Here is a 20,465-nt window from a genome sequence, read left to right as displayed (position 1 = left end):
GAAAGCATATAAATCATATATCTTTCTGGCGGGGTTCCTCTCAAGGTCCGGGGGTCACCGAGACCAGGTGGTCACAGGGAGGACCACGTAACACTATGCTCTGGGGTGCATTACAACACTGTTGGGAAAAGATCAAGTCAAACATAATCCAGAAACTCATTCAATCAATCCAAAATGGAGTTGAGGCAGTTCTCAAGGCAAAAGGGGCTCACACTGATTATTGATTAATAGCCGAGTACCTGTCCAACGGGCGACCTTGTTCTGAGCATGCAACACGTTCTTCTGACACATACCTTTATTTGGGGGGGTGTAAATGCAACTGACAGTCCCTCATAGACTATACGGATTTATGGAAAAAGGCCATGTATAAGCTTCTCAGTGCATTTTTGGGTAAAAGTTGGGAACCTCACTTTTTAACATAAATAGGGTATGCTGAATTCGATTAACCCGGTTCCCAAGCCGAATTTTGAGGGGTTTCTTTGCGTTTTGAATAAACTGCTGAAGAACTTGGGCATTGGTGAACTCACAGAGGAGTCAATCAAATCTGCAGAAGCGTTCGTCTGCAGAATATATAATGTGCACAGAACAACCTCTGTTGATTCAGCGTGACATGTTGTTCTCCAAGACTGGTAAACCAGAAGCAATGTCAACGACAAGTGATGCTCTTCATTTCCATTTGATGCGAGTACACTATCAAGCCATGGCATGGAGAAATGCTCATTGTGCCATACCTGACCTTCCTGCACCTGTGGAAATGGGATGGAAACGTGGTGATTCAGGACTAGAGCCTATTCTGATGTCACCGAGTCCAATCCCAGAAAGTTGCCTCGAGATTATTTGTTGTGCATGCCAGAAGCAATGCAAGACTCGACGCTGCAAATGTCGCTATTCAGAGTTGAGGTGCACATCAATGTGGGCCTGTCAGCAACAGAGTGATGATCAGACCCCTTGTATGAATTTGATGTAGTTTGGCAAAACAACATGTGTGACATTCCTGAATGTTTGTGCTTCATGGCCATGTATACTTAATTTTAGAATAAATGGTTGTATGAAACATTGTCTTATTAAAACCATTTCCCATTTTATAGTGTCCAATTTCAATATCAGTTTGAATGTCTCTTTCAATATGTCGACATCATAATATAGACTAGAGTCTAGACGGATTTATGAAAAAAAAAGCCATGTCTAAGCTTCTAGGTGCATTTTGGGGTAAACGTTGTGAAGTTAAAGTAAAAGAGCTGCATGTATATACAGACTTGGCATTTAATATGGAATATTTTTTTTGTGGGGGTGAACTTACTTTTCAAGATGTCTTAGAACCAAAAGTTCATTGGAATTATGTTGAAATTATTCTAGATTTTGTTAATGTGACCTTTCAGTAGCTCACGAACAACTGCGTTGTCTGTGATCGGTTGGTGGATAGGCGTGCAGTAGTCGACTGTTGATTTGCTGGGTGGGGGAGAACCAGTTGCAGAGGTGAAACCCCCTAGCCCAGGCACAGGCTGCAGGCCATTGCCATGCCATGCAGGCACCAGGCACAGACCGATCACAGACAACGCAGTTGTTCGTGAGCTACTGAAGCGTTCCGAGGCAGCAACTGCTGAGGTGGGTCAGAGATGGGTCCTGAATACATTTGATCTGGGTGTCTGCATGAAAGCCCTTCCCATCATCTGGCGCTGGCCAAATGAATTTGCTAGTCATGTAGTAACGATTGGACCCTTCCACACATCCATGAACTACATCGGGATGCTCACTGGACACAAGATGCGTGGTTCTGGATATGCAGAGATTCTCTTTGAGGCACAACTAGTAACAAGTGGATCTCTCAAAGGTGTTCTCAGTGGAAAGGCCTACGCAAAGTCCCTCTTTTGCCTCAAAACAGTGTGTGAGGCAATGGAGAGGCTGTTGATGGAGAGATTCACTGAGGAGGAGAACATCATGATCTCTGACCCTGCTGTGCTTCTCAGAATGACCCAGTCTTGCAACCGAGAGCACCTCGATGAAGCCCTCAAAGACCCCTCAACTCTACTCCTCATCAAAAATTTGCATAAAATTTGCATAATTTTGCATAAAATTTGCAGCAGTAATTTGCATAAAAATGGTATGTGGGACATTTTTTCAGCTTGGGGCCATAGCTAGTCATTTTCTACACATTTTTTCCAATCTAGAAACACTGATTAGAAGTATATCTCCGGGGGGTGCAGGGGGACCTAGTCTTCCTACTAGACTACTTTAAAAGAAACAAAAACCACGTTTGACATTTCGAAACAAATAAATTGATCCTTGAAAGTGATGGAAACTGATATCGAACTCAATTCATGGACAGGACTGTGTTAAACTTCTGTACGTTTTCCAGAAGTATCTCTTTATTTTGCACATTAGCCAAAAAATTTTTTAACAAAAACAAAAGTTAAATTACGACTGGGATTACCGACAGTAAAATTACAGTTCCGTACTTCGTGTAACCCCCACGAGCATTCAGGAGAGCATGTACACGTTGAGGCATGCTGTTCATGAGATTTGCCAAGGTTTGGACAGGAATCGCTTGCCATGCAGTGACAATAGCCTGCTGCAATTCACGCACAGAGGTCGGCTGCTGGTCCAAGTGGTCGATTTGACGCGTTAATTATGCCCACAAGTTCTCTATTGGATTCATATCCGGGGACATGGCAGGCCACTCCATATGCTCTACACCACGGTCAGCAAGAAAGTGTTGGATCATGCGAGCACGATGAGGCCGTGCATTGTCATCTTGGAAGACAAAGTTTCATCGAAAGGCTGCACGAGCAAATGGAAGCAATGTTTCTTCCAGAATGGCCCTGTACTTGAACTGGTTCAGGTTTCCATTCAGAACAACCAGGTCAGCTTTGCCCCCTGCATGAAAAGAAGCCCAAACGGTCAACCCACCACCTCCAGCTTGGACTCTCGGCACTATACAGTCTTTGATGTAGGCTTCATGCACTTGTCTGCGCACTCGGGCATGGCCATCTTGACGATAGACCAGAAATATAGACTCGTCACTGAAGATCACGTGATTCCAGTGTCCTGGCTGCCATTGACGGTGCTCTCTGGCCCACTGCAATCGGCGCTGGCGGTTTTGTCTGGTCAGGCGCGGCTTTCTCAGGGGACGCCTGGCACGATAGCCTGCTTGAACCAGTCGTTGGTTGACTAGCCTTCTGGATACAGGCACATTTGTCAGTTGCTGCCACTCAGCCCTAAGCCAATTAGCTGACTTGGTACGGCCATTGCGGACTAACCGGTGCAGCTGGCGATCATCCCTCCTTGTGGTTCTGCGGGGACGTCCTGGCCTCGGTATTGGAGTAGGGACACCCCTCTGAGCATTTCGTTTCAGGATCTTTGACACCTGACCTTGAGTGATGCCATACTGCCGAGCAATAGCACGCTGTTTCATGCCAGAATTTCGTGAAGCCACCACTCCATGACAAACGGCATTGTCGACTTGACGGACCATCTCCAGAGGAAGCGGCAATAACTTTTGGAGACGTGCAGCAGTTGTTTTCCACTAATACAGAACGCAACAACCCTTGTATACCTGACTGTGAAGCCAATCGTCAAATGCACCTGTCCGTACATTTTGCCACACCACCTGTGATATAATCCTGTTGTTGACTTCTTGCTGCCACAGACAATCAGTAACATGGTTCTTTTAACAAATAAATCACCAAAGTGTAAAAGAAATTCACCAGATTGATATACTGAGTCAAGAAAGTAAACCCAAGTCAAGAAAAATAAAATATTCCATATTAAATGCCAAGTCTGTACATGATATATAAATGCTTCTTCAAAGAAATTGTCCAAAAATGCCAATTTGGGGGCCATTTTGTTTATGCTAATTAGAAGGTCAAAAACTCAAAATTTGGCTTGGGAACGGGGTTAATAGAATTCAGCATACCCTAGTTATGTTAAAAAGTGAGGTTCCCAACTTTTACCCAAAAATGCACCTAACATTCACATTTCTCAGAAATCCATCTAGTCTATCAATCGCTCCCCAAAATAAGAAAAAACGTTTCGTACATGAAGCAAAAACATGCCTACTGCTTACAATTAAAAACACCTCACTGGAATGGAAAACGCAGGGACAGGAACACTGCACTTTTAAGGGTGGGACTTGTAATACCCTCTTCCACCTTGAGGTGGCGCTATATGATACACATTTCCATCAAGAATTTGGGACCACCCTCTTCCCTCACAGCGCCACCCCCCCCCCCCCCCTCCCTCCCACCTCCAAGGCAAAGATTAAAAAAAACACCCCTATACATTAAATGGGGTGATGCAGATCATATGTAGCAAGTGTGGATGTAATCAGGCCAGAACTGTAGGAGGAGTAGCCCAACAAGCAAACAAACGAAAACAAACACCGGCCCGTAAATTATAGTAAGGATACGTAAAGACAGATTTGGTTTTTCCTTTTATAGCAAGTGTTGTTATATCCTTAAAAGTTCATGGAAATCATTTGAAAATGCTTTTGGTTTAATTATAATGATTTATTTTGTTACCGTGTCTCAATTAATAAATTTCCTACTGGACTCGTACTTTTGCAGCGCTCTGTATATATTTACGATTAAGAGGTAATGCGTCATCATCATCATGCACGATGCCCTATGCAGGGAGTTGGTGCTGCCGAAGCAATTACCAGGCTACAATCCCAGTCGGGTTACCTCCACGACACAGAAATCAGGGCAGGAATTTGTAATTTGTTCATGGTGCCGGCGATAGGTCACCTACTCTTTGTGAAGGACACCGTGATATTTAACATCCACGAATACCGGCAGAAAGAAAAGTCACGGGAAAGTACAGCGTTACTTAAGTTTGTTCGTTTACAGATACTATAATCAATATGCCAAATGACCAGAAATCCACGTCCCTGGTGCACCGGACAAAAGGTACGTGTGGGTTTTTCCCTGCTCCAAATCCCACCCAAAGTGCATTGGTCATGGACAGTGCAAACACCACTGCGGTTTCAGGCATTCAAATCCAGTCGTGAACCCGAGCACCCTCCTCCCAAACCCTCACCCTCCCAGAGCTTCCCCAGCCCATCCCCATCCACCAAACCGTTTGGGGTTTATAAGTCGCGCTCTGTGAGATTTGCTCATCAGACCAGTTTCCTGGCTTGGCCGGACGAGCACCTCCGGGTCTTCGCAGTCCTTCAACCAAGTTCTGCAACTACTCAAAGGTCAGTACGACCTGTGATCGTGAATAAAACTGTATAAAACTGTATTTACGTATGTATTCACACACATTAGTGGATGGGGGATGTTTACACACCGTGTAAGCAATAATAAACCATGCTTCGTACGTAGGTACATAATAAATGGAAGCATCACAGACCTGCTGCTAAATATCAATTTAGGTAATTTATTTATTTATTTTACGGACTCCTTTACGTTTTTAATGTCAATTTCCATTCAGATTTTTATTTCACAGTTTACTCTTATAGAAATTACAATTTTTAAATGCTAAATATCGATGGAGGTTTGTTTAGGTGCACATTTCCGTTTTATTACATTAATTTTCATTTAAAGACACTTTTTCTTTTTTTCATTTACGGACATTATTGTCATGCTTATTTCACAGTTTAGAGTTATAGAAATTTAAATTTTAAAATGTTAGATATCAATTGTTTTTTGTTTTTACGTATGCGTTTACGGTTTTTTACGTAACTTTTTATTTGCGGACTTAATTGAATTGAATTGAAAATGAATTAACTTTCATTTAAATTTAATTGAATTAACTTAATTTGATTTAATTGAATTTCTGAGAAAATTTGGTTGGCTCAATCGTGCAGTGGGCTGTCACCGCATAAGTGATGGAGGTCCCTGGTTCGAGTCCCGGGTTGAGTCAGAATTTTCCACCCTAGACCCATGCAGGCATTTGATTCCTGTTTATAAAAATTGAGTTAATCTTCAATGCACTTCTGCATATACACACATACATACGCATACATATACTTACGCTCACATTCGGGGTCTGCATAGCAGGCATGTAAGACATCGGCCATTATAAAGCTCGCAGTGTTAAGTATGTATCATCTCCCTGCTCTCAAATGTTGTGTTTGTGTGCTTCCCCTTCTCTCCCCATCTTGTCTTCCGCTCCCTCTTTTTACATATTTTGTTTGTCTGGTTGATTTGTTTGTGAAATCAATGTTAGCTCTTTCACAAGCCTCGATTCAGTATACAAAAAAAAAAAAAAAAAAAAAAGTGTGGAAAAGTTCTGAAGAGATTATGGCTGGCTCAATAGCGCAGTGGGTTGTTGACGTGTAATCAATGGGGGTCCGTGGTTCGAGCCCCGTATTGAGTCAGAATTTTTTCACACTTAGACACACACAGGAATCTGATTCCTGTTTATAAAATATATATAGTCATTCTGATCTATTATCTATAACCACTTCTGTATTGACCGTTTGCTGCTTCGATTTGAAAGAAAAATTCCTCACCTCATGGAGTTTACATAATTAGAAAATTATTGAAAACAAATTTCCTCTATGTCCCTTTATCTCCTACTTCTCAAAGCCTCTAACTCTCCCAGTTTTTTGTTCCATAACATATGCTTGGTGTTGGTGGCTTGCTTAATATCCTAGGGTCTTGAGTTCAAGCCCCTGTTATTCCGTTGAATTACATCATGTGGGTCGACTCAGCTCGTCATCCTTCCAATGTCGGCAAAATGAGTACCAACTAGGTGGTAAGGGGGCACTGCATCAGCGGCACAACCATGCACCCAGGATGTTGTGTACCCAAGCAGCCACAGGCTGCATATATATATATATAAATAAATAAATAGCAAAAATTCCCTGCGTTTGTAACAATTGGCTGCATTTGCTTTTAGATAGGGATATAGAAATATAGAAACGTGTGAATTTGTGTGTGTGTGAGTGTGAAATGTACATATAGTATAATTGCTATTGCATATAGTGAGAGTAAGATGGTGTGGTGGTGTATGGCTTGAGGTTTTGAGAGGACACCTTCGAGGGCCCAGGTCGGGTTGTAAAAGGATCATCCTTCCATTTTTCAAGAGTGCTAATATAAATCTGCTAAGAATCTCATCACCTTTTCTTCAATCTCATCTCCTTCCACCTTTTGCCCTGTTCAAGTGACTCGTGGTCGTCCCTCTCAGCTCCCTCTCCCCATTGGTATTTTTGTGAATATAAGATTGTTCTTCACGGTTCTGTTTAAATATGTTTAAACTTTCCCCTGGAATGTTTTATTCAGTCGTATATTACAACACGCTGTTTTTCTTACTATTTAAAAGGCTCCTTTCAATTTCCTCTTCAACTCATTCCATTTCAAAAAACATATTCAATATCTTATGATTCCAAATCACTCCATGCTCTAAATTCTCATTCATTCTACCCATCATTCATCTCCAAAAACATATTCAATTGAGTACCAGTTCACTGGTAATTCCCTGCTTGTCGTTAAAGGCGGCAAAAAGGGTTGGCGTCAGGAAGGGCATCCGGCCGTAAAACATTGCTTCAAAAAGGGGACCGAAAAACAACAACAACCACAGTTCCCGAAAAAGGCCAACCCCCGCTTGCGGGGAAAAATGGCCTCTAAAGGTGGTTTTTATTCCACCCCTCCTCCATCGTTCTTAAATGGATCACTAACTTGAAAATCACAACAAACCCAATTTGTTATAAATGTTCATCTTTCATTAATCATCCACTTTCTAAACTCCCCCCTTGCCGCTCCCCTCCAAATCTCCCCACTTGCCCCTCCCCTCCTAAACTCCCCCCATGCCCCTCCCCTCCTAAACTCCCCACTTGGCCCTCACCTCCTAAACTCCCCCCTTGCCCCTCCCTGCCAAATCTCCCCCCTTGCCCCTCCCCTCCAAATCTCCCCCCTTGCCCCTCCCCTCCTAAACTCCCCCCTTTCCCCTCCCCTCCTAAACTCCCCCCTTGCCCTTTCCCTCCTAAACTCCCCCCTTGCCCCTCCCATTCAACTCTCTCCCCCAACCCCTCCCCTTCAAATCTACCCCCAACCATCCCTCCCAAATTCTTCCTCCTCCCACCTCCTTCTCAAAGCTGCCTCCTCCCCACTTCGTCTCCCTTCTATCTCATACCTCCACCTCCCCCAACCTTCTACTTTCCTCTGCCCCCCCACCCCCTCAAACAACCCCTCACTGTGCCTCATCCCATCACCATCAAACCTTTCGTCCTCCTCATCCTTCCCTTTCTTGTAACTCTTCTGTAATCTCTGATACACTATCAACTGCTCTTCCTACCTCCCCCTCTCACCCTTCATCTGACCCTACCCCTCCCCTCCCCTGCCCTGCACCCGATGCTCCCCCTCTCTCCTCATTAACGGTATGGACCTCAAACATCCGGGGCCTTCGCTCAAACCTGATTGATCTCTCCATTCAGGTTGCTTCTGACAATCCAGACTTGATCTGCTTAACAGAAACTTTCCTCCTTCAAGATGTCTCTGATTCCTTAATATCTCTTCCTGGTTACTCCCTCCTCCGGTATGATAGACCTGAGCCTCGTCCTGGTGGTGGGGTGGCTATCTTTATCAAAAACTCTCTTCCTCACTCTCCCTGCACTGCCCTCTCTCCACCCCACCCCCAGGAGTACCTCTGGCTACGGCTTCCTCTCCACTCCCACCTTTTGTTCATATGTGTTCTGTACCGTCCTCCAAACAGTGACGACTCCATTTACATTTCGCTGTCGGACAACATGGCCCAACTTCTATCAACTCATCCAAACTCTCTCTTCCTCATATGTGGCGACTTCAACTGTCATCATGCCAGCTGGCTGGGTGTGGGTTCATCTCTCACCAGCCATGGCACCTCAGCAAAAGACTTCTGCGACTCATTGGGACTGACACAATCTGTCAATTTCCCGACCCGGATCTCAGTCAATGGAGTATCTTCTCTTCTGGACTTGGTTATGACTAACTTCCCTGCAAATGTCTGCTGCTCTTCTTCTGCTCCAATCGGTTCTTCTGATAATGTGCTTGTTAAAGTGGACATCTCTCTGGCCATTCTCAGAGAGCCTCCTCAGCGCCGACGAGTCTGGAATTTCACTCAGGCTGACTGGCACGGTCTGCAAGGAGCCATCAATCATCTGGACTGGTCTCCCATCTCTACTGCCTCTGACATCAATTCTTCCTGGTAATTCTTCCAAAGCAAACTGCTCTCTCTCATGCACAGATTTATCCCATCTCGTCTTCAGTTGTCTTACCCTTCCTCCCGTCCATGGTGGTACACTGAATCCTGTGGTGAGGCAGTTGCCCTGAAACAACTTGTCTTTGCCTCTTGGAAGGCAAATCCAACTGAAGGCAATCTCAGTTCCTTCCACCAAGCTCAAAACAAGTGTGTGTCTACCCTCAGGAGTGCCAGGAAGCACTATCTCTCCACACTCAAGATTGAACTCTCAAACCTGTCTCCTTCCTCCAAATCCGTTTCTGGTGTTTGTTCCCCCTCCATCCCCTCCCTTACCTCAAATGGCTACACAGTTGACACCGCACGTGACAAAGCCGAATGCCTCAACTCTGTGTTTGCCTCATAATCTTGTGTACCAAACCTATCTCTCTCTGTTCCCACCTTTCCCAGTCGAACCCAACTGCTCCTGGACTCTGTGTCCTTCTCTCCTGACAAGGTGGAGAAGTTTTTATCAAACCTCGACTCTGATTCTGCAACTGGACCAGACGGCATCAGCCCATGCGTCCTAAAATCCTGCTCTGCCGCTCTATCTCACCCTCTCTCTGTTCTTTTCACCCTCTCTTTTGCTCAAGGTCATCTGCCAGTATCTTGGAAATCAGCAAACATTACCGCTTTATGCACAAAAGGTGCAAAAACAGATCCTTGCAACTACAGACCAATCAGCCTGCTTCCAATTATCAGCAAAGTATGGAATCCATCATTGCTTCGGATATCAAATCCTTCCTCTTCTCCAATGGCTTGATCTCTGATCATCAATTTGGATTCAGACCTGGTCATTCTACTCTGGACATGTTGCTTCTGCTGTCTCAACAATGGATGGAGGCCCTCAATGCCAAACAGGAAATCAGAGCTGTCTCACTTGACATATCACGTGCCTTCGATACAGTCTGGCACCCAGCCCTGCTCACCAAACTCTCCTCCTATGGTATCCATGGAAATCTCCACTCATGGCTTGTGGACTTCCTCTCTGGTCATGGGCAACGTGTGGCCCTGAATGGATTTCTCTCATCTCCCCATCCTGTTCTGGCTGGAGTTCCCCAAGGTAGTGTTCTGGGCCTTGTGCTATTTCTGGTCTTCATCAATGATCTCTCCGACTCTCTGGAAAATCCTCTCTATCTCTTTGCTGATGACTCCACTAACTGCCGCTCCATTCCTCATCCCTCAGATCGGCAGTCTGCAGCCTCCTCACTCTGTGCAGACCTGGACAAAATCACAGACTGGTCAAACAAGTGGAACATGTCTTTCAATCCCGACAAATCTCACACTCTTACAATGTCTCTCTGAAAGGACCGACTGGAAAACCCTCCCATCTACTTTCTCAACAATCCACTCCAAGAAGTTCTGTCGCTCAAGCTTTTGGGTCTCACTATCTGCCATGATCTTTCTTAGGAAAACCACATTTCCAGGCTGGCCTCCAAAGCCAGTCGCCGACTGGGCATCCTCCGTCGTGCGAAGTCCTTCCTTGGCACACCTGAGCTCCTCACCACATACAAGGCTTTCATCCGCAGCTCAATGGAATACTGTTCCCCCCTCTGGGCTGCTCCTCCTGCCTCACACCTAGCTCGGCTTCACGCTGTTGAGGCCAAAGCTTTCAGAATCATTGGAATCTCCTGCGATGAAGTTAACTCCGAGGGCCTTTCACTCACTCACCGTAGGCAGGTTGGTGGTCTTTCTGTCTTCTACCGACTCCTCTCCGGCCTTGCTCCCCCAGCTCTCTCTGTGCTCTGTCCCCCCAATATTCCTTCAGGTCGCACAAGATCTGCCTGCAACCCTTTTATGGTTAAACTGCCAAAATCTAGGCTCTCTGCTCACCTTCACTCTTTCATTCCCCTTTTCTCCTGCCTCTGGAACAAACTCCCCCACTCCCTTCAATCCCAGTCCTCCCTTCATTTCTTTAAAACAGCTGTTCACCACCATCTCTTATCTTCCCCCATCCAAAACCTTGATCTTTTCTACCCCCGCTAAATTCACCCCAGATTCCTTGCAGTGTTCATATGTTTTATACCTCTCCCACCTCCCCCCAAGTCCTCCTGATGTCCCTGCTCTCAAATGTTGTGTTTGTGTCCTTCCCCCTCTCTCCCCATCCTGTCTGCCGCTCCCCTTGTTTTTTGTGTTTTGTGTGTCGGTTTGACTTTTTGTGTGATTAATGTTAGCTCTTTCACGAGCCTCGATATTGTATACAAAAAAAAAAAAAATCACTGCATTACAAACCTGTGTAACAGGTAACTCCTGGCACCCTTTATAATTCACAACCGAGTTTCGAATGTTTCTTCCCTACCTTGTTGGTGTGTGGACAGCTTGCTCACAACCATGCCTCTCAGGCCTCTCAGCAACACCTCCTGGGCATTGCTCGCCCTTATGGTATTGCTGCATCACCCGGTACACTCGTTCCCTGCGGCAAAGGACATGCCAGAAATACGGTACGAGTCATGATCGTTGGGATCTTATTCCCATGGATGTTCATCTGAAGAATTAAATAATCGGGCCATCAAATCTTACACTCTTTTGCACTCTCACTTAGCTTAATTTGTCATTTTGTTCCATAGGAAAATTACTTTTATTGTTTTTTTCATGGTTGCCAAGCATTGCAAAATAATCGCAATCTTTACTATAGAGAGCCGTTTGTCTGAGTGTGTCTGCGTGACTGTGTGTCTGTCGCCATTTTTCTCAGAGATGGCTGAACGGATCTTCGTCAAACTTTCAGAGGTTCATCAGTGTGTGCGGGGAGTGTTTTAGGAAGATTTTTGTTTTTAGAAACTTTTGAAGAAAAAGTTGGATTTTTGGGGATTTTTCATTGATTTATCATGAGTGTAGAAAAGTATGGAGGGGCCTCATTCCTAAGTGGATGTGGGGAAGTGTTTTAGGACCCCACAAATAATAGACAGGGCAACACCGGGTACCCCCGATAGTGTGACATCATTGGGATCACATGTTAACCCTTGAATGCAGTGATTGCGCCTCGGAGGCCCACAAGGTTTTTTTTTGTTGCAAAAACTATGCTGTACAATTTTTTTTTGGGATGAGCCTCATTTTCACCGACTTTCATGTTGTTACACAAAATTCAATGACATAAATAAATAAATAAATAAATCGTTCAGGCTCGTGGGAAAATCTTCATTCTTCACTTGTAACCCGAAAATCCGACACGAATGCAGGCCTGGGGCCTACGAGGCCCCGCATAAATGTTGTTGTACTACTATGTTATATCATTATTTTCTTGATAGGAGGCTCATTATATGCTCCTATAACTTGGTTACAAATAATTCAGCGACAAAAATATGAAAATTTAAAAACTTTACACGAATACATTCATGGGGCCTCCGGGGCCCGATGGCTGCATAGGTGTAGGATTTTTGACAATTGTAGACATATACATTCTAAATAAAAGGATTAGTGAATCATATTTTTTGAGCAAATACTCCTCCATGAGCCTCAACTTTTTAGAGAGAAAAAAGCTTTTTAAAAAAAGATTTTTTTTTTTTTTTTTTCAAAAAAAACCAAAACGATTCATTACTTGTATGGGATTATTCCAACTAATAGGATCAATGATTCACATTTTCTGAGCAAATACACATCCATGAGCATCGACTTGGATTGAAAAAGGACATGAAAGAAAACAAATCGATTTTAAAAAAACATTACACGAATACATCCGTTGGGCCTCCGAGGCCCAATGGTTGCGTTTATGTAGGATTTTTGACGCCTGCATCTAAGAGTTAAAATCATTGCTTCAACAGGGCCCAGCGTCAGCTGGATGCGGTCTTCACGTCGGCCTACAAGAACATACTCGGAGAGCTCTCCGCACAGCGTTACCTCGAGAGCTTGTTGGAAAATGCTCCAGAGTTGGTGGGCCAAAGCAACTTGTCAGAGAAAGTTTGGCAAACACGGTATGGTGTTGTTCCTGCACTTCCCACACCATAAACAGCATTCCATGTTGTGATACGAGTAAAACCTTAGCAACATACTGTGGACAACATGCAACAGACCATACAACAATACCTTGGTCATAGTTACCCTGCCTTTATCATGCGGTACGACATACCAAGAAGCCAGGCACGGCAATCCCATCAGCCCATTTCGTATCCGAAAAACAACAACTTGGAGAATTACGACCACATCGGACCGACAAAAACACAGGGTGGCCTCGACCAATAAGTGATAACCGAATATTTGCAAACTCAGAATTATTCCCAGAACGCAAAGCTGGAACATTTAGATGGGTGTGGGAGCAATGATAGCTGTGATACATTATCTTTTTGAAACTATACCCAAAGGAGCGAGACCCAGTGGCTCTTTAATCCACACGCAGCCTCCGACAGTGCTGGTTTGCATTTTACAACATTCTACACGTGCCCGGACATGTATAGTCACAATAATGCTTCGCATCTATCGCATCTAATGAATCCCTCCTCCACCAGCCCTCACCTTCCACAGATCTACTTGTGTGCTTCCCTCTTTCTTCCCCTCTTGTCTCCCGCTCCCTTCATTGCATGTTTTATATGTCTGTGCATGTTTTCATGTTTAATGTGTCAACTCTTACACGAGCCTCGATTCTGTATACAAATTTTTTTATTTTTTTATTTTATTCAGGGAGATGTTTAATAAGCGTGTGCGCCGTACATCGGATTGACGTACATCGGATTGACGTTAAGCCGGAGACCCATCTGCCAGTACTGAACGTTTGAAGATCCCTAGTTGCCTTTCTTCAAGAGTAGGCAAGCTATTTCCAGCATGCTAAACTACAAATTCCTGCCACCTTCATGGCAGGTATTCTGCGATAGAGTGGATTGGTTCGAGCTTTGAAACGTTTCTCACCTTGTCATGAACATCCCAAAGGTCTGTCCAGAGTATATGGGCCCTCAATTATTGTAAACTAGCAAAAGTACCCGGGGTTGCCGGGTAACAATGAGTCGCTTCCTGATGGGAATATGAATGAGGGGGGGAGGAGAGGAGGGAGGAGAGGTGGGAGGAGTAGGGGAAGGGAAGGGGAGGTGGAGGAAAGAGAGGGAAGGGGAAGGGGAGGGAGGAGAGGTGGGAAGGAAGGGGGAGGGAGGAAAGGGGGAGGGGAAGGGGGAAGGGGGAGGGGAAAGGAAAGAGGGAGGATAGGGGGGAAAGGGGGAGGAGAGTGGGAAAAGGGGGAGAAGAGGGGGGAAAGGAGGAGGATGGGGGGAAGTGTGAGGGGAGGGGGAAGGGGAGGTGAGAGGGAGGGGAAGGGAGGGGGAAGGGGAGGTGAGAGGGAGGGGAAGGGAGGGAAATGGTGAGGAGAAGGGAAGGGAGGGGGGTGGAAAGGGAATGGAGTGGGAAGGGGGGAGAGAGGAGGGAAGAGAGAGAAATGAGAGAGGAGATGAGAAGGGAGGGTGGAAGGGGAAAGGGGGAGGGAGGGTGGAAGAGGAAAGGGGGAGGGAGGGGAGGAGGCAAGGAGGAGTGGGGGAGCGAGGAGGCGGATGATTTTGTCAACAGCATCTAATCCTCATATCCAAATCCAGATTTTGATGATATGCTTCAATTACGGAATGATAATCAATCGTGTTTCCAAGGCAAGGCACGTTTGAGTAGGCCAAAACAAAATGGCGGCTTAAGAACCCAGCGAAGTGCAGTGGGCTGACCAAGATGGCGGGCCGCCATATTGGTAAGCCACCACATCGGTTTTTTTCTTATGAGCACCTTGTTCAAAAAGGATGTTATAACACACCAAAACACCCAGTTTTCATCCTTGCAATCTGTTGGAGGTCCAGGTGTATGCATGCAAAGTTTGGGGCTGCTAGGTTTCATGGTTTTGGAGTTATGGAGAAGACAGACGGACAGATGGACACTGCCTTGTGTGTGTATTTTTGGCAAATCTATTACACCAATGTGCACTGTTAAACCAATAACAATTCGGTTCAGGGGATGAAATATGCATTAGGAATAAGAGTCTAAAAGGAGAACAGCAAGATGTGATTCAAAGCAAAGCCATTTGAATGAGTTTTAAAATCGCTCTATTTGTCGTCTGTGTGGGTTACCTACTTGCATGCACCATGACATATCAATATCAGCTCTACTAAAGCTTTCCAGCATTGTATGACAAATACAAGGCATTTCAAATGATTTCAAATGCAACAAAACCTGAGAAGCGTTTAAAACGTTTCAATTTCTTTCCACACAATCTTATCTCCAGTAGGGAGCAGGAAGATGAAACTCTTCATCCCATGAAGCGAATTTCCGACTCCTTGTTCACAGATAACTTCAGTCGTTACCGCAAGCAAAAGGCTTTGCAAAAACTTCTCTCATCTACTAACGGGAAGCGAAGGTACGTCAACACTCAATGTACTCACTACCTTGGGAAGGATGTGGCGATTCCCCAGAGGAACTACCTTGTAGCTTGAGGAGTCACCTTCAGTATCTCTTCCACTAGTGTGGCTCTCCCATGACGTCAAAATGGTTGGGAGTAAATTGGTCCTCTCTCTTGGTTGCATCATCCGGTCAAGGTATCATCTCTTATTAATGTTTGGGAAAAACCCGAGGATTGATGAAGACCTGCGACCTCATGAAATTTCACTCGGGCAAATAAATGCCCTACTCGAGGCCAGGGGTTCCCACACCCAGGGTCTGCGATCCAAAGTTGAACCCCCCCCCTCAAAACCCCAGTTTTTCAGGGTGGGTTTTCACATTGAAAGCGTTTTCTCCAACAATTTTATCATACTTGTAATCGGTGCCATTTGGGTCAAAAGGTGAATGTGATTTCAAAATTTGGGTCGTGGACAAAAAGTTTGGGAACTAATGCTCCAGCCCATTGTGTCAAATCTATCGAAACAGGAAGGTAGAAAAAGTGTGACACACATGTGGAATGAATGATGTGTTTTCCCCGCACGCAGCTTTGACACAAATGAATTTAGCCTGGAAAACGAGGAAGACCCAGAAGTCATATCCAAACTCATCCAGCAGCTTTCACAGGTACTGGTGCTCAAATTTGATCGTTATTATTTATTTATTTATTTATTATTATTATTATTAATTTATCAATTGAAAGGTTTATCGGGGATCGAATGAAGCAAATTGTGAAGAATCGTTGTCGTTATAAAATAAATCTTGATTCGTGGAAACCAAGACCTTCAAGATCATTGGAATCTCCAACGATGAAACTGAGTCTATGAGTCCATCAGAAAAAAAGGTTTTAAAATCAGAAATGTTGATTTGTATTGATTCGTCCACAAGACCAAGAAGAACCCATAGGAAGAGGGTGAAGGAATAGAGGAATGAGTAATTCGGTTTGTGGACAGATACGGTTTGCAACATGGAATATAATGTAACTAAAAGAACACAAATCGACTTTTCCAACTTTTTCGATCTTGTATAATGCCCTGTATGTGTAGGACAATGATATAAGGCCAAAAGAGACAAAGCAACATGGCATAGGTGGGAATTGAACCTGGGATCTCAAGTTTCACTTGTTTCGGTGAGCTATCGTTGGCACCCTAAACAAATTCCAAATTCCTGCTCTTAACTATACATGGGGCACTGCATATGCGGCACAACTATGCCCAAGCAAATGATGCTACCTGCAGCCATGTGCTGCATTTGAAAGAAGTAGTAGTTTAACTCATATGGGAGCACGGAACAGGTCAATCGACTCCCAGAGGTAATTGTTAAGGAATGCATATTGGACTGGGATTCAATTCTGAATTGATCTTGTGTCGTTGTATCATTTGTCAAGGTGCGACTGTGCGCTGATGCAGTGCCCTTCCGCATTCAGGCAGGATTTTGTCATTTGTTCAGGGTGCAGGTGATAACTTGCCTACTTTTCGCGAAAGACACCGTGGGATATTTAATGTATACCAACGACCAGTGCTAGCCAATGGGTCCTCTGGGTCCTTCCGATGAACGATGCACACATTCTATGCATCGGCCTGCAAACACAAACAAGAGGAGGAATGAACAGGAAAAGTGGAGTGTGAGGATGGAAGGGAACACAATAACATGCAAGAAAGAGTATTGGTTTAGATCATGCCTATAGAGGTAGAAAAGATCATGGATAAGAATGAGTGGTCATGAGATGGTGGTGCACCACTTCCTTGATGCCCTGGAGGGAAAAGGGGATTGAACAGTGTCAGGAAGATAGTTCCTTAAATGGAAGAAAAGATTAACCGACTTGAGGAGGAGGGGGTTACTGGAAGAACACGTGCATCCTGTAGGAACTGGGTAAGATTGGTAGGCTGTGAGAGCTGTGAGAGCCGACTGTAGGAGAGACGGGTAAAAACAGAAAGGCCACCAACCTTCCCACGATGTGAAAGCAACAGGTCTTGTGCTTCGGCCTCATCACAGCAGATTCCAATAATATCGAGATATTTGGATCACACATAATCTAGGAGAGACAGATGTGATGCTGGGGTGCTAGTCCCCTGAAACAGATTCTAATCTGAAAATCCAAAACAGAATCTCATCTGATCAAAAAAACAAAACGATGGAATCATAAAAATATACAAACAAGCACAAAACATAATAAATGATGTTTTTACCATTACAGGTGGAGTAAAAACGACATGCAGCTCTGCTCCTCGCCAAACCCCAGTGGCGACAAGCTTTGCACAAACCGCAGCCATTGCAAGAGACCTGGAAGTTGAAGAAAGGGTGAAGAAAAAGAATCTGTTGTAACCAAAGCTCATTTCCTCATCTTTGCACTGAAACAAAACAGACGCAAATGGACTCACATGTTCACTCAACAGACCACCGGAAGCAACGCAACATCTCGGCACTCATGATCCAAGGCAAAGTTAATTTGCGTTAAACCGTCATACTTTGGAAGTTGAAAACAAAACAAACTTTCTCTCGTTTTGCATCCTGCATTTTCTTGTTATTATTCCAATATATAGTATGTACTGTTATATATCATTGTCATATATTCCAGAAATACCAGCAAAAGTATCCGCCCCAATTGACAGGAAAAGTTTAAGTTAAACTATCAATTTTAAATATTTAATGGATTTTACAGAAAGGTTAATTGTGTTGCACTCTTGGTTTCACTCACATTTCAAAGCGTTGAGCTACTTAGACCACCTAACGCTAAACAGTGGTGCAACATCGGGTGGCGGTGGTTAAATTTTTCTAAAAAGAGAGCAAAATATCGCTATTTTAAATTATGTGTTACTCCATGAATATCTGTATTAATTTAATCCAGATGTTCATGTTGATTTTAAAGATTACTGGGAGGGACAATACAGTGCTGACTGTATTCCATCAATAAACGATAAATGAAAATGCAAAATACCCACTTATGGGGTTTTTCAAACGCAGTACGGGAATTAGCTGCAGCAAACGGAAGACAGACAAACGCACGGACATAAACCATGGTTCGATATACACAATATATATATATATATATACACACACACACACACACACACACACACACACACACACACACACACACACACACACACACACACACACACAAGCATGCGCACACACACACACACACACACACACACATACACACACACACACACACACACACACACACACACACACGTCATACAATACAATTGTAGTTTTGTTTTGTGAGAAAATACAAAAAAAAAAACCTCGTTTCTTTGAGGAGAAATGCTTCACCGATTTTAAAACCGATACATTTTTTTCCAGGTATAATGCAAAAAGATACCAATGCTTGCATTTTGATATCAAGTGCAATACAATACCATGCAATACTATTCCCTGATAACTTGCTTTGCCCACTGACCCTGGTGTATTGTCCAACAAGCTCTCAAGGAAATGTCACACTGAATTGTCTCTGGATAGAGGCAAATACCAAAAACCTACCAATGCTTGCATTTTTTAAATATTCTGCCAATAAGTTAACATCTAGTTCAAAAACACGTAGTTCTTGCTCCGATAAAGGGTTAACAGTCGAAAAGTCAGCGTTACTTTCCTTCCCACACCGTTGTTTAACCCACCTGAAACTACAGTAGATGAAACCTATATATAGTTAAATTATTGACTTTCATAGGGGACGATAGAACGATTCGATCCTGATTCTTTATGGTTGATACAAAGAACGAGAAGGCACAAAGATAATTGCGTATATATTTACACACTCAACACAGCTTTGCAAGTTGGCGTGCATGAGAGTTATAAACTTTTATTTCTCGCGGAGCGTAATGTGTTACACGCAGCAGGTTGTAAATGCGGAGAAATGTGACTTGATACTTGACAAACAAAATGGCCGAAATCATCTTCACGGTTGTGCACGTGACGATTCTGCCTGCAGATTTTCCTTGAGCCAAGAATCTGTTTCTATATGTCGAATGATTTGTCATGTATGTTGTGATTACGTGTAATAAACTTTGAAACGCAAACGATGTGAAGTTGGTGGAAAGTTTCTCTCGAACACTAAGACCTCCTTTGTCACTTTGATTATGAAAGCAGAGGGACGCTTGGCACGGACAAAGTTCCCCTTTAGCTTGTTGAAACGACTCACCGGTGTACACAAAATGACTGGGACAGGATAGTGAGTGATGAAAGGAGGAATTCAGAAAGAAATACTGAGGGATAAATCCAAAGCGCAATAAAATCCCAGTCATAAAACCACAGCCTGTGTTGGTTCGACTAAAAAAACGTTTTCATTTAGAGTATTTAGGGTTCTTGGAGGAACCTTTAGTTCTTTGTTATTTCTACATGCAGCCACACTTTACATTAACTGGAAGGACATTAGTAGATAACTATCAAGGACCCACAAAAATTCGGTGTAATGTAAAATGTGATTTAACTCTTAGATGCTGGCGTCAAAAATCCTACACCTCTGCAGGAATTGGGCCTCGGATGTATTCGTGTAAAGTTTTTAAATTTTCATATTTTTGTCACTGAATTATTTGTAACCAAGTTATAGGAGCATATAATGAGGCTCATATCAAGAAAATAATGATATAACATAGTAGTACAGCAACATTTATGCAGGGCCTCGAAAGGCCCAGGCCTGCATTCGTGTCGGATGTTCGGGTTATAAGTGAAGAATGAAGATTTTCCCACGAGCCGGAATGAATTTTTTTTTTTTTTATGTCACTGAATTTTGTGAAACAACATGAAAGTCGGTGAAAATGAGGCTCATTCCAAAATAAAATTGTACAGCATAGTTTTTGCAACAAAAAAAACCTTGTGGGCCTCCGAGGCCCAATCACTGCATCCAAGGGCTAAAGGTCCACAGACACCGAAATTGACGCGATTATACGGATTTTTAAGCAATAAACAAAGTACTGAACTTGGCTTTTAATTCCAACAATTGTTTGAGGTGCTACAGTTAAAAAAGCAAACCCGCCAAG

At 43.8% G+C, this 20,465-nt stretch overlaps 1 protein-coding gene across 2 annotated transcripts; it reads left to right on the top strand.

Moving 5' to 3' along the window:
• The first annotated feature begins 5,118 nt into the window (after positions 1-5,118).
• LOC137439057 (glucagon family neuropeptides-like) lies at positions 5,119-19,508 on the top strand. Of its 2 annotated transcripts, none has more exons than XM_068134695.2 (6): positions 5,119-5,194; positions 11,475-11,597; positions 12,915-13,064; positions 15,335-15,466; positions 16,032-16,110; positions 17,681-19,508. In XM_068134695.2, exons 2-6 carry the CDS (start codon positions 11,488-11,490, stop codon positions 17,687-17,689), a joined length of 480 nt encoding a protein of 159 aa, XP_067990796.1. In that variant the 5' UTR covers positions 5,119-5,194; positions 11,475-11,487; the 3' UTR covers positions 17,690-19,508. The 2 variants fall into 2 exon arrangements, with proteins under 2 accessions (XP_067990796.1, XP_067990797.1); XM_068134696.2 differs by having other exon boundaries at positions 5,137-5,194; positions 15,338-15,466; positions 17,681-17,813.
• The last annotated feature ends 957 nt before the right edge of the window (positions 19,509-20,465 follow it).

The sequence above is a fragment of the Myxine glutinosa genome, chromosome 13 (assembly GCF_964187855.1).
Source record: "Myxine glutinosa chromosome 13, kmMyxGlut1.1, whole genome shotgun sequence".
In the NCBI taxonomy this organism is placed as follows: domain Eukaryota; kingdom Metazoa; phylum Chordata; class Myxini; order Myxiniformes; family Myxinidae; genus Myxine; species Myxine glutinosa.
Note: the sequence above shows the minus strand (reverse complement) of the source record. Positions and strands in the feature narration are given on the sequence as shown.

What these genes read in the sequence shown, in the direction of transcription:
- LOC137439057 (XM_068134695.2), top strand. Translation starts at nt 11,488, where the DNA reads ATGCCTCTCAGGCCTCTCAGCAACACCTCCTGGGCATTGCTCGCCCTT. An exon ending in AAGGACATGCCAGAAATACG is followed by an intron (nt 11,598 to 12,914) that starts GTACGAGTCATG and finishes TTGCTTCAACAG; the next exon opens with GGCCCAGCGTCAGCTGGATG. An exon ending in GAGAAAGTTTGGCAAACACG is followed by an intron (nt 13,065 to 15,334) that starts GTATGGTGTTGT and finishes TCTTATCTCCAG; the next exon opens with TAGGGAGCAGGAAGATGAAA.